The 14195-nt window shown below is 44.9% G+C and overlaps 1 protein-coding gene across 7 annotated transcripts in view; it reads left to right on the forward strand.

Annotated features, from left to right (window-relative positions):
* Positions 1-14195, forward strand: part of erbb4b (erb-b2 receptor tyrosine kinase 4b) — a 741684-nt gene that overhangs the window by 552206 nt on the left and 175283 nt on the right. For all 7 annotated transcript variants that reach the window (XM_078403687.1, XM_078403689.1, XM_078403688.1 and 4 more), the window contains exon 16: positions 127-171. In XM_078403687.1, coding sequence (XP_078259813.1) covers positions 127-171 — 45 coding nt within the window. The remainder of the gene's footprint in view (positions 1-126; positions 172-14195) is intronic.

The raw sequence follows: 14195 nt of genomic DNA on the forward strand, positions 1-14195 counted from the left end.
GTAATTTAACCATTGTGACTGCGTTACTGCAACATTGTGAAGGCTGTAATTACTCTGTTAACATGATGGTTTTTTTGTTCCTCTCCCCACTCCTGAATAACAGACTTCAACCTTGTTGTGCTGCAGGTGCACAGGCCCACGTATTCGGGACTGCTTCGAGCTGATGGATAGGTATTATTGTGCTTTGTCTGCTGCATGCTGTGCTGTGCGAATGATTGCCGAGCAAGCGATAGTGTGGTGCTCTAGTTGAACCCAGGTGCACAGGCCCTTCATTCTGAAAGATGGTTCATTCCATTTCCCCCCCCAACATGCTAGGTAACATCCACCATATTTTCATCTCATATCCTCTCCAGCCGCCATTTTGTGTCTGGTCGGTCTGCCAAATGATGGAAAGATAAAGAAAATGAAAGTCTTTCAGCAACAAATCATCAAGTTAACCTACTAATCACCGTGCCACAAGTGTCTGATTATGATGAGGTGCAATCAATGGGATGGTCATGGTCTCTGTCTGCTTGCTCTATTTTTATCTGTGAACGTTTCTTTTGTAAGTGGTATGCCAGACTAATGGAATCTAAAGAGTTTCACTAACCGCTCAGGGTTAACTGCTGGGGCATAGACTCTTGGTCTCGACAGTGAGAATGGATTACTTGCTCAGATTAAATGAAAACAGGAATCTGATGTTTGCCAGGTGACATTTTAGTTGGGGAGAATGCGAGAGGTGTTGGCCATTTGCAGTTTGCTTTTAATTACCTGTGCTGCTCTCTAGTAACTAACCCAACTTACTGACCTTTTTCCTTGCCGCGCGATGCAAATTCCACGATTGAATTAACACTTCTGTCAATGCAAGGGAATTAAAGCATCCGAGGCAGATTCAAGACCGTCTTCATATGTGCTGGATCAACACTCCTAGGGTGATAAACAGAGAAGAGATATGAGTGATTGCTTTGCACACTCGATTCTGCTGAAGATAGGATTTCTATGACACTGATGCAGCCCTGACAAAGGCAATTAACTCCAATTCAGCTTAACTGCTTTCCTGGGCTCTGAACAGAATTCGAGCAGAAAAAAATCCAGCTCCTATCTGCTAAGCGTGGGAATTTTCTCACTGATGGTTTATCTGTGTTGTTTAGAAAGTGCGTAAATTATTTTCCCCTGCTGAAGACCCTCCCATTCTGGAAGCAATCAGTGCTGTCACATTGCCCAGTACACAATCACGACGTGTCCCAATAATTTTGCAGCTCTGTAACAGTGTCTTAACAACACCAAAATAACAGAAACACTTAAAGCAAAATCACCTCCATGGTGGCATTATTGTGAAACAAACATGCTGACAATGAGCACCAAGAAAAAAAAAATTGGTTTTCTTTCTTGCTCCTGTTTATTTGGCTCCACCAGAAATGCTCTTGTCTCCAAAACTCAAGGCCAGACAGTTCCAAGAGTAATTTTTTTCTTTACGCAGATTATCTGTACATAAGATACACCCAGACACACAGCAGTGGCATTTTTGAGAAAGATCTTGTTCATGGTCCCGATGTAAAGCTATTGTCCTTTATCGCTGACATGAGGAACATTTCGCAGATGGGAACTTTTGCAAACAAGGGAGATGAGTGAATAAGGAGAAACCATCTATTGTCAGGGGGTCAGTGATCTGGGGATAACCGGGAAAAAATCAGGAGGCAAGAGGAGGGGATTTTTGTTTGCGACTCACTGAGTTTTCATGTTCTGGAATTTTCTGGTTGAATACATGGAGGAAGCAGATTCCACAATAGATTTCATAGTAAACCAAATATGGATGTGAAGTACAAAACATTGCAGTGATGCAAAGAACACAGTATTTGAATATCTCATTCAGATCTATTAAATAGAACAGCCTTCTCGAATGCTGTGATTGGACACTGCACTGCACATACTTTGGAATCTCTTTCAGATCTATTGAATAGAACAGTCTTCTCGGATGCCGTGAATGGACACTGCACATGCCAATGTGGCAATGGTTATTCTTGACCAAAGCAACTCCCGCACATGGTGTTTTGAAACATCGCTGAAAAAGTGATAGCGTGCTCTTAGGATGCCAACCTCCTTTTCTCATGCTGAGTGAGTGGTGCAGGCAGGCAAATGCAGCGAGGTGTCCTTCTCACAGAATATAACAGAAAATTGGCACATACAGCTTGTTGAGGCCAGACCTTTCGAGTCGGTGTCTCGAAGTCAAGAGTCAGACCCACGACTCGTGTACGGTTCTGGCCGGTCAATCGTGCATTCACTGACAACCACCTTGCTGCCACAGTGTCACATTCAGACACAGAAAAGTTGCATCCAGCCCAGCCGACCCAACAAAGTCTTCCTCACAAAGATCCAGGGACCATTGTCCACATGGGGAGAACAGCCCTAAAGACCAGTCGTGCAACAGCCTAACAAAATTGCAGCTCATCAGCAGAGTGCTGGACTGCTCCATCACTAGGTTCGTCCTCTCTCTGCCGTGGGTCAGAGCCACAAGAGGTCAGGGAGAGGGGTCCTAGGAGATTCTCAATATTGACTCCAGATCCCATGAAGTCTCGCGGCATCAGGTCAAATATGGGCAAGGACTCCTGTTATCACCTGTTGTCCGATCTTAACTGAAGAGCAAGGAAGTTGCACTGAAAATAGTAAGGGTACAGAATGAACTCTGGATGGGGATTCAATGACCAGCACTAACTGAGGTTGCTCAATCTGAATGCATATGACCCACAGTGGGTCTGTAGTAGATACTGAATAAATCAGTACAAAGGATGAGCTGGAGATTTGAAAAAAAAGAGAATACTGAGGAAATGTAGTGGTTCAGGTATCATATGTGGAGATTGAAGCAAAGTCAACTTTCCCAATCGATGACGATCATCAGGACAGATCAGCCTGAATATTTTCTCGCTAAATGCAGGCATGGACCTACATTTTGAAACTTCTTTAAAAGTGCTTCTGCGAAGAGAATTTTGTCAGCCTGGGTGGCAAGTCTGCATGGACAACTGTCCCAATGTAACCACTGGTACCCAAGTAATTAGAGTCATACAGCATAGAAACGGGTCCTTCGGCCTAACTTCCCATGCCAACCAAGGTGCCCCATCTGTACTAGTCCCACCTGCCCCTATTTGCCCCATATCCCAGTAAACCTTCCCTATCCAGCTACCTGTCCATATGCCTTTTAAATGTTATTATAGTACCTGCCTCAACTACCCCCTCTGGCATCACAAAATGATGGAGTAACTCAGTGAGTCAGGCAGCATCTCCTGAGATGCTGCCTGACCCGCTGAGTTACTCCAGTATTTTGTGATACTTTCGATTTGTACCAGCATCTGCAGTTATTTTCCTACCTGGCAGCTCGGTCCATACAACCACCACCCTCTGTGTAAAATAGATGCCCCTCAAATTCCTAATAAGTCTCTTCCCCTCTCACCATAAACCTATATCCCCTGGTTCTTGATTCCCCTATTCTGGATAAAATGCATTTATCCTATCTATTCCCGTCATGATCTTATACACCTCTATAAGATCATCTCTCATTCTCCTGTGCTCCAAGGAATAAAGTCCTAGCCTGCCCAACCTCTCCATAAACCTCACCCTCAAGTCCTGGCAACATCCTTGTAGATCTTCCCTGCATTATTTTCAGTTTAACAATATATTTCCAAAAGCTGGGTACCAAAACTGAATACAATATTCCAAATGGACTCCCCCAACATTGGGAACTTATTTCCTGCATCTAGCTTGTCCAGTCCTTTTATAATTTTATACATCTCTATAAGATCCCCTCTCATCCTTCTAAACTCCAGGGAATACAAGCCCAGTCTTTCCAATCTTTCCTCATATGACAATCCCCCCATCCCAGGGATTAACCTCGTGGACCTACTCTGCAATGCCTCAATAGCAAGGACGTCCTTCCTCAAATTAGGAGACCAAAATTGCACACAATACTTCAGTACCTTCTGTACCTGCACGCTTACTTTCAGTAACTGTTGTACAAGGACACCAAGGTCTCGTTACACTTCCCCTCTACCTAATCTGACACCATTGAGATAATAATCTACCTCCTTGTTTTTGCCGCCAAAGTGGATATCTACTGTGATGCCACTTTCAAGGAACCATGTACCTGCACTCCTAGATCCCTCTGCAGTACAATACTCCCCAGGCCCCTGCCATTCACTGTGAAGGTCCTGCCATGGTTTGACTTCGTAAAAGTCAACACTTCACTCTTATCTGCATTAAAGTCCATTAACAATACTGTAGCCCATTTACCCATCTGATCAAACTCCTGCTGTAATTTTTGATAACTATCTTTGCTATCTACGATATCATTTACTTTAGTTTCATCTGCAAACTTACTCATCACGCCTTCCACATTTGTGTCCAAATCACTGTTATAAACCACAAACAGCAATTGGCCCAACGCCAATCCCTGAGGCACAACACTAGCCACAGACCTCCAGATCAAAAAACAACCCTCCACCATCACCTTCTACTTCCTTCCATGAGGCCAATTCCCTATCCAGTCACTTAGTTCCTCCTGGATCCCATGCAATCTAACCTTCCGGAGCAGCCTATCATACGGAACTGTATCAAATGCGTTGCTGAAATCCATATAGATAATATCTATGGCTTTGCCCTCGCCAACCTTCTTAGTTGCTTCTTCAAAAGACATTAGGCTCTGGTTTATAATCCCTAGAATTAAACTTGCAGACCTTCTTCAATAGAGGCGCAACATTCGCCACACTCCAATCTTCCAATAGCTCACCCGTGTCTAATCATGATCCATATATCTCAGCCAGAGCACCTGCAATTTCTTCTCTAGCTTCTCACAATATACTCGGATATATCTGATCATGCCCGGGAAATTTATCTACCTTCAATCGCCTTAGAACATTCAGCACTTGTTCGACCGCAATAGGGACTGTCTCAAGACATTTCCATTAACTGTCCCAAGTTCCCCAGTCTTCATGTCTTTCTCCGTGATAAAAACAGTGGAGAAATACTCATTGAGGACCTTGTCCATCTTCTGTGACTCCATACAGAGATGATAGTGGCCCTATTCTCTTTCTAGTTACCCTCTTTCTCTTAATGTACTTACAAAATCTCTTTGGATTTTCCTTAATATTATCTACAAGAGCTTTCTCATGCCCCCTTTTTGTTTTGTGATGATAAACCTACTTACTTGTTCTCATCCTTTCCAAGCTACCTGTAGCAGCAATATCTCTCCATTAGCACCACACAATCCTTGTGGTAAGAAAGTCCCTTCCTCACAGGGAACATCTTGCATCATGTTGCATGGAACTGCTGTTGTGCTACATGGGATGGAACAAACCTGGCAGCTCAGAACTGCAGAAATTAGGCAAAAATATCCACCACCAAAGTCTGAAACCTCAAGGCCTAGTACTTTCCTCTTCTATTATGTTTAAAGCTGAGGAAGAATTTAAAAATGTATGCTGAGATCAGATATGTGGATCGGAAGGATTTAGAGGGATTATGAGGGATTGTGGCCCAAATGCAGGCAAATGAATGCCAATTTGGCAGCATGGACAAGTTGGTCTGAAGGGCACGTTTCCATGCTGTACGGCTCTATGACTCTCTGACATAATGGCACCAGGCATACCAAGAAATGGTGCCACGCTGATAACCCTATACCTCAGGACTACACGTCCATTATGCAGCAAATACAAAATACAGAGCAATTACGGATCAGGTCTCAGTGGTCCTACCATCTCTAGTGAAAGAGGATGAGCAATCAACCACCCCAGGAAGAATCTCCAGGAAGGCCCATCCTCAGCAATGCAGGCCCCAGCAAGCAAAATTGAAAGCCCAAACTAATGCTTTTGCAACCATGTTCAGCCAAAGGTGCCAGGTGGGCCTCAACCAGCACAGAGATCTGACCTCATTATTTAATTCATTCTGATATGAAAATCATCTGAGGGCATTGAATATAAAAAAGCCAATATCTTGGCTCCAAAACCAATCAAGCTCCAACAATATGTTCCGTTGCAATTACAACACAGATGAAGAGACTGGATTCAGAGGTGAGGCAAGAGTGATGGTCCTCGACATTATGGCAGCATCTGACTGAGTGCGGTATCAAGGAGCACTGATAATCTGAAATCAAAGGGAAAACACTCCAGTGTTTGGAGTCACAAGAAGGCGCAAATGGTGGAATCAAGAGCAAAGCACAAAGTGATGGAGAAACTCAGTGGGTCAGGCAGCATCAGGGGAGAGAATGTACAGGAGATGTTTTGGCTTGTTGAATCTGAAGAAGGGTCTTGACCCAAAACATCGCCTGTCCTTTCCCACCCCATTTGCTGTCTGACCTGCTGTGTTCCTCCAGCCCTTTGTGTTTTGCCAGTAATTGGAATCATGTCTTACACAAAGGAAGATCATTGTGGTTGTTGGGAGCCAATCATCCGAGCCCCAGGTCATCTCTGCAGGTGTTCCTCAGGGCAGAGCCCTGGACCAGCTAATGCTCTAAACCTGTACCATCTAGCTCTTGATTCCCCTGCCCTTGGTAAAAAAAAAACCCGTGTACAGTCATCCCATCTATTTCCCTTATGATTTTATACATCTCTATAGATCACCCCTCATTTCCTGCATTTCATGGAATAAAGTTCTAGCCTGCCTAACCTATAGCTCAGGCTTTTGAATCCTGGCAACATCTTCATTGCACTCTTTCCAGCTTGATGTTATCTTTCCTATAACAGAGTGACTAAAACTGAATATAATACACCAAGTGTGGCCTTAACTATATCTTGTAAAACCGTAACATAATGTCCCAATTTGTATATTCAGTTCCCCAAATGATGAAGGCTAGCATGCCAAAAATCTTCTTTACCAGTGTCACTTTCAGGGAACTATGTACTTGTACTTCTAGATCCCTCTGTTCTACAACACTCTCCAGAGTCCAACCATTCACTGTGAAGGTCCTGCACTAGTTTGACTTCCCAAAATGCAATGTCTCACACTTATCTGAATTAAACTCCATTTGGTATTCCTCAGCCCATTTGCCCAGCTGACCAAGTTCCATTATATTCTTGATAACCATCTTCACTATCTGTGATACCACCTATTTTGTTGTCATCAGCAAACTTACTAATCATACATTATACATTCTCATCCAAACAGTTGATATAGATGACAAATATATACAGGTCCAGCATCAATCACTGTGGCACACCAGTCTGTGAAACCCCAACCCTGAATCCTACCATTAGGCCAGTTGTATAACCAATTAGCTAGCTCACCTTGTTTTCCCTGCAATCTAACCTCATAGCCTACCTTGTAGAACCTTATCAAAGGCCTTGCTGAAATTCATATATACTATATCTATGGCCCTGACCAAAAATCAATCAAATTTGTAAGATATGATCTCCTATGCCTGATGCTGACTATCCCTAATCAAACTTTGGTGGGCTGCAGAGCCTGTTTCCACACTGTGTGACTACAGCTTTTGCAAGTTTCCTTGTCTTCATGTCTTTCTTCATGGTAAAAACAGAGGAGAAATATTTAATGAGGACCTTGTCTATCACCTGTGGCTCCACACAAAGATGACCATTTTGGTTTCTCAGGGGCTCTATTCACTCTCGTTACCATTCTTCCTTTAAAATAAAATCTTGTTGGATTCTCTTTAATTTTAACTGCTACCTCATGTCCCCTTTTTGCCCTCCTGATTTACTTCTTAAGTATGCTCCTCAATCCCCACCACACCTCCAGGGATACATTTGATTTCAGCTTCCTGTACCTGGCCCATGCCTCCTCTTTTTTCCTGACTGCATCGTCGAGCGTTGCTTACTTCCACCTGCCTTGCCCTTCATTCTGACAGGAACATGCACACCATGCTCCATCACAATCACACTTTTAAAAGCATCCAATTTTCCAGACTTTGGGACATTGCATGCAAACAAGTTACTCCAATCAACTTTTGCAAGTCGCTAGTTGGCCTCGCCCCAGTTTAGAAATTTAACTTGTGGTCGATCTTTCCTCATTCATAGTATTTTAAAGCTAATCGAACCATGGCCGCTGGTTCCAAAGTATTTACCCATTCTATCTTCACCCATTGATAGTTCAGTCACTTGCCCGGCCCAGTTTCCTAAGAGTAGGTCAGGTTTTGCCCTCTCCCTTGTTGGTTCCTCTTCATATTGCCTGGGTTCCACCCCATCCAAACCCTTGGCACTATGACTGTTCCAGTCTATATTGGTAAAATTATAATCCCCTTCTATGACAGCCCTTGCATCTGCCTGGAACTCCTGGCACATTTGTTCCTCTAATTCCCCTTGACTATTTGAGGGCCCCATAGTGCAATCCCAACAAGGTGACCATCTTCTTTTTATATCTTAGCTCCACTCATTTAGCCTCACTGGATGATTCCTCAGTAATTTCATCTCAGGCTATTGCCATAATATACTCCTTGATCAATAAAGCAACCCCCATCTCTTTTACTCACCTCTATCTTGCCTCTAGCACCTGTACTCTGGAGCATAAGCTGCCAGTCACGTCCCTCTCTTAGACAGGTTTCTGTAATGGTTATAACATCCAAGACGCACGAAGCTGAGTTAATTTGCCTTACTTGTCAGGCCTCTTGCATTGAAATAAATGCAATTTAATCCAACCATCTTTCCTTATTCCCTGCCGTGCTGCTGCCTGGGTCCTGTCTATTGAACTTGCTGTCATTAACTTCTCTATTGACAACCAGCTAATTCAATACTGCTTTGGATCCCATCCCCCAGCCAATCTTATTTAAATCCTGCCATAATGTAGCATGTGCAATCCATCCCACCAGGATATTGGTCTCCCTCCAGTTCAGGTGCAACCTGTCCCCCTTCCCACAGAAGAGATCCCAATGGTCCAAAAATCTGAGTCCCTGCCCCCTGCAACAACTCCTCAACTATGCACTCACCTGTCCTACCTGTCCATTCCTACCCTTACCAGCATGCGGCACCTGGAGTCATCCAGAGTTTATTACCCTTGAGATCCTGCTCTTTAACCTTTTGCCTAACTCCCAATGTTCACTCCACAGGGCTTCATCCCTTTTCTTACCAATGTCATTTGTGCCAATGAATACAATAAATTCTTCTCTTTGAATATATTCTGCAGCCACTTGGAGACAACCTGAAACCAGGTACTAGGGAGGCAATACACCAACCTGAGGTCCCGTTTGTGACCACAGAATCTCCTTTCTCACCACCAGGCCTGGTGCCACAGACCTGACTGCTGCATTCGCCTCTGAATGGCCATCCTCCCTGACAGTATCTGAAAGAGTAGATTTGTATTTGAGGGGAATGGCTACAGGGCTTTCCTGCACTCTCTGCCTTTTCCCTTTTCCCTTTTCTGGTGGCCACCCATCTTCTCTCTGCCTGCATCTTGCAGTTTTATAAGACCTTGGTTCGGCCACGTTTGGAGTATTGTGTGCGCTTCTGGTCACCCCATTACAGGAAAGATTTGGAGACCTTATAGAGGGTGCAGAGGAGATTTACCAGGATGCTGGTACATGGATTAGAAGGTATTAGGTATAAGGAATGGTTGGATAAACTTAGATTGTTTTTCTGGAGCGTTTGAGCGCAAGGCGAGATCTGAAAGTAGCATGAAAAAAATTAAGAGATGCATATATAGGATAAGCAGGCAGAAGCTTTTCCTCAGGATGGAAATGTCAAAGACCAGAGGGCACAAGTTTAAGGTGAGAGGGGCAAAATGTGAAAGAGATTGCAACACAAGTTTTATTTTACACAGAGTGGTGGGTGCTTAGATTGCCTTGCCAGAGGTGGTAATGGTGACAGATACAAAGTAGCATTTAAGAGGCTTTTTAGATAGGCACATGGATCTGCAGGGAATGGAGGGGTATGGATCACGCTCAGGCAGAGGAGATTGATGTAACCTGCTATCATGTTTGGCCTGGATGTGGTGGGCCAAAGCCTGTTTGTGTGCTGTACAGTTCTTTATTCTATCTCAGGTGTGATCACGCCAGTGTACCTCCTATCTTTGACACTCGCACTCTCCCGAGGTCGTCCAACTCCTGTTCCCTCACCTGGTTTATCAGGAGCTGCAGATGGACGTAGTTCCCACAAGTATAGTGATCAGAGATGTTGGAAGTTTCCTCGATGACCCACACCCTGCAGAAGGATCATCCCACCTCCCTAACTCCAACCCGACGTCGTTCCATCGCAAGTAAAGAACATGAGACGTCCGTTGATGATTGCACATCTGTCAATTCCTTCGCAGCTCAATAGACAATAGGTGCAGGAGTAGGCCATTCGGCCCTTCGAGCCAGCACCACCATTCAATGTGATCATGGCTGATCATTCTCAATCAGTACCCCGTTCCTGCCTTCTCCCCATATCCCTTGACTTCGCTATCCTTAAGAGTTCTATCTAGCTCTCTCTTGAATGCATTCAGAGAATTGGCCTCCACTGCCTTCTGAGGCAGAGAATTCCACAGATTTACAACTCTCTGACTGAAAAACTTTTTCCTCATCTCCGTTCTAAATAGCCTACCCCTTATTCTTAAACTGTGGCCCCTGGTTCTGGACTCCCCAACATTGGGAACATGTTTCCTGCCTCTAACGTATCCAACCCCTTAATAATCTTTTATGTTTCAATAAGATCCCCTCTCATCCTTCTAAATTCCAGTGTATACAAGCCTAGCCGCTCCAGTCTTTCAACATATGACAGTCCCGCCATTCCAGGAATTAACCAAGTAAACCTGTGCTGCACGCCCTCAATAGTAAGAATATCCTTCCTCAAATTTGGAGACCAAAACTGCACACAGTAATCCAGGTGCGGTCTCACTAGGGCCCTATACAACTGCAGAAGGACCTCTTTGCTCCTATACTCAACTCTCTTGTTATGAAGGCCAACATTCCATTGGCTTTCTTCACTGCCTGCTGTACCTGCATGCTTCCTTTCAGTGACTGATGCACTAGGACACCCAGATCTCGTTGTACGTCCCCTTTTCCTAACTTGACACCATTCAGATAATAATCAGCCTTCTTATTCTTACCACCAAAGTGGATAACCTCACACTTATCCACATTAAACTGCATCTGCCATGCATCCGCCCACTCACACAACCTGTCCAAGTCACCCTGCAACCTCATAGCATCATGATCAAATGAAGCAGCCCATGCAGCAAGATCAATATGACATTCAGTTCGATATGTGATAAGTAACATTCACATCACAAAAGTGCCAGGAAGTGACCATCTCCAGCAAAAGACAGTCTAACACTTAGCCCTAGACATTCAATGGCATTGCCATCACCGAGTCCCCAACATCAATATTCTGGTGTGGAAAATGGTTTATGTCGGCATCAACCAGTCATAATGATGGAACAATCTCCACTTGTCTGGAAGAGTTCAGGTCCTGCATCTCTTAGGAAGCTAGACACCATCTAGTTCAAGGTAATACTCTTGGTTGGTAACTTATTCACCAGTGGGTACTACATGTACAATTTATGAAATGCATTGCAGTGATTCAACCAGGATACTCTTACAATACCTCACAAACCTACAACCTCTATCAGGAGAAGAAGCGAATCAGATGCCTAGGAACACCACTAAGTTGCTCTCCTCTAAGTCACACAGAGTCCTGATTTGGAAATGTATCACCGATCCCTCATCGTCACTGGGCCTAAATCCTGGAACTCTTCCTAACAGCACATGGGAGCGCCTTCAGCAGAAGCACTGCAGTGTTTCAAGAAGTCAATCCATAACCATCTTCACAAGGGGAATTTGAGAAAGTGCCAGGATCTGGGTTCAGTGTATTCCAGAAGAGTTCATCACAGTGTACCCCGGCATCTTGTATAATCCCACCCCTCACTCCAGACACTGGAGCATGTCCAGCTTTGCAATGCGAGAAGAAGCCTGACAACCTCACCTGCTCTTCCTCCAGAAAGCAGAGGGAACCATAAACAGAACAATGATCATCCAAAGCACAGACTCTTCACTGCACAACTGAATGATCCTGAACAATCAGACAGCATGATTTTTTGTTCATGACCAAGAATATTTTAACAAAATAGCAATTGAAATCTACTGTTTTATACTGACCAATAGATTCCCCCCCCCCCCCCCCCCCCCCCTTTGTATTGCTCAGATGTTTCCAAGAAAATAATCTTTAAATCCTTTAATTTCCAAGACCATTCTGATGAAGACCGTTGGATCCCTGGCTGCTTTCCAGCTGCCCTGTTTGTGCCGAGACCCTGGGTGCCTGATTTGACCTTGGTTCACATTGTAGGCTTAAAAGGAGTGGGTAATTAGACTAGTTGTGGGAAGGAGAAGGATAAATCCACCTGTTCTTCCCCCAGAAAGCAGAGGGAACCATAAGCAGAGCAATAATTATCCAAATATGACACTGCTTGCAAGTGTGTCTTTCAGACAGGCAGCAAATACACACAGCTTACAGGATTCATTGAAAACCTCCTGACTGGAGCCTCATTAAAACATCAAATATTTGTCACAGTAATTGCAGTTCTGTGCCAGCAAATTTGACATGGTAATGTGCACTGTCACAGTTGCTGCAAAACCTTTGTTAAAAGACACCTGACTAGAGTGTCCAAACCACAGCGAAAAAACTGCCAGGCAAATCATGGAAACATTCCCGCAGAGGCATTCCCTCTGAATCAACCTCTAGAGATCTCATTGCAGGTGGAACAACTCCATCATCTCCAGAAGCGCCCCTCACCCAGACAGAACAGTCCATGAACCATCCTCAACCCCAGACGGACCAGTCCATGAACCATCCTCACCCCCAGATGGACCAGTCCATGAACCACCCGCACCCCCAGACGGACCCGACCATGAACCATCCTCAACCCCAGACGGACCAGTCCATGAATCACCCTCACCCCCAGATGGACCAGTTCATGAACCACCCTCACCCCCAGACGGACCAGTCCATTAACCATCCTCACCCCCAGACGGACCAGTCCATGAACCACCCTCACCCCCAGACGGACCAGTCCATGAACCATCCACCCCCAGACGGACCAGTACATGAACCATCCTCACCCCCAGATGGACCAGTCCATGAACCACCCTCACCCCCAGATGGACCAGTCCATGAACCACCCTCACCCCCAGATGGGCCTGTCCATGAACCACCCTCACCCCAGACGGACCAGTCCATGAACCATCCACCCCCAGACGGATCAGTTCATGAACCATCCTCCCGCAGATGGACCAGTCCGTGAACCATCCTCCCACAGATGGACCAGACCATGAACCACCCTCACCCCCAGACAGACCAGTCCATGAACCATCCACCCCCAGACGGACCAGTCCATGAACCATCCTCCCCCAGATGGACCAGTCCATTAATGACCCTCCTCCAGACAGACCAGTCCATTAGTTCCTCCCATAAAGAAGCCTGTCCCCGCCTGTTCCGTGTGTTTCTGCTTCCTTTTCCCTTTGATCCATTACCCTGTGCCTGTGTTTTTCCCATTTCTCTCCACCTTTTTTTTTGCAAAGCAGTGAAAATTTTGGCAGAAAAACACAGGTTTCTTCTATCAAAAAAGTTTTGTGATAATCTGGTCTTTGGTTCCACTCAGTTGTGTGTCTGGGTTCTGGTTCTTTCGTCCTTACAGATCTGTAATGGTCTGCTCCTTCTAAATGGCTTTTTCTTTGTTCCGTACACACTGCATTGGTCATTAACCCCCACTCCCCTCAATATCCAGCAACTCTCTGCCATCTTCCAGCTGCTTCTCACTTCAGCAAAAGGAAATTCACAATGTTCTTCTATTGTCCTCTGTCTGTTGTGTTCGGAAAGAACAACAGGGCCGCCATTTTGTCCACCTATTTCAGATAAAGGAAGGTATTAATTTAGCTCTTGTTTTCCACTTATTTTAAATGGATCACTGGTTGATTTGTAGCAGGTGCCTTTGTTGTTTGCTGCTCGTTCTGCCTCTTCGCTGAATTTGGATGCTTTCCATTTACGCCCTTCTGGTAATAAAAGCAGATTACAATGATGGATATTTCTAATTAAAAACAGAGACTGATGAGCTTGACTCTGCAAGCAAGTGGGATTTGCACGACTAGAGATAGTGCATTCCTACACAGCCTGCCCGCCACCATCCACCCCGCCCCCCTCCACATCTAGCTCACTCTGCTTCCTCAAGGGGCCCCTTGGATCTAAATGAGACCCTTCAAAAAGAGTTCAGGCATTCATTATAATTACCGCTCAGTTGTCAAGCTAGGAATATGTTCT

This window comes from Rhinoraja longicauda, chromosome 8, assembly GCF_053455715.1.
Source record: "Rhinoraja longicauda isolate Sanriku21f chromosome 8, sRhiLon1.1, whole genome shotgun sequence".
NCBI lineage: Eukaryota > Metazoa > Chordata > Chondrichthyes > Rajiformes > Arhynchobatidae > Rhinoraja > Rhinoraja longicauda.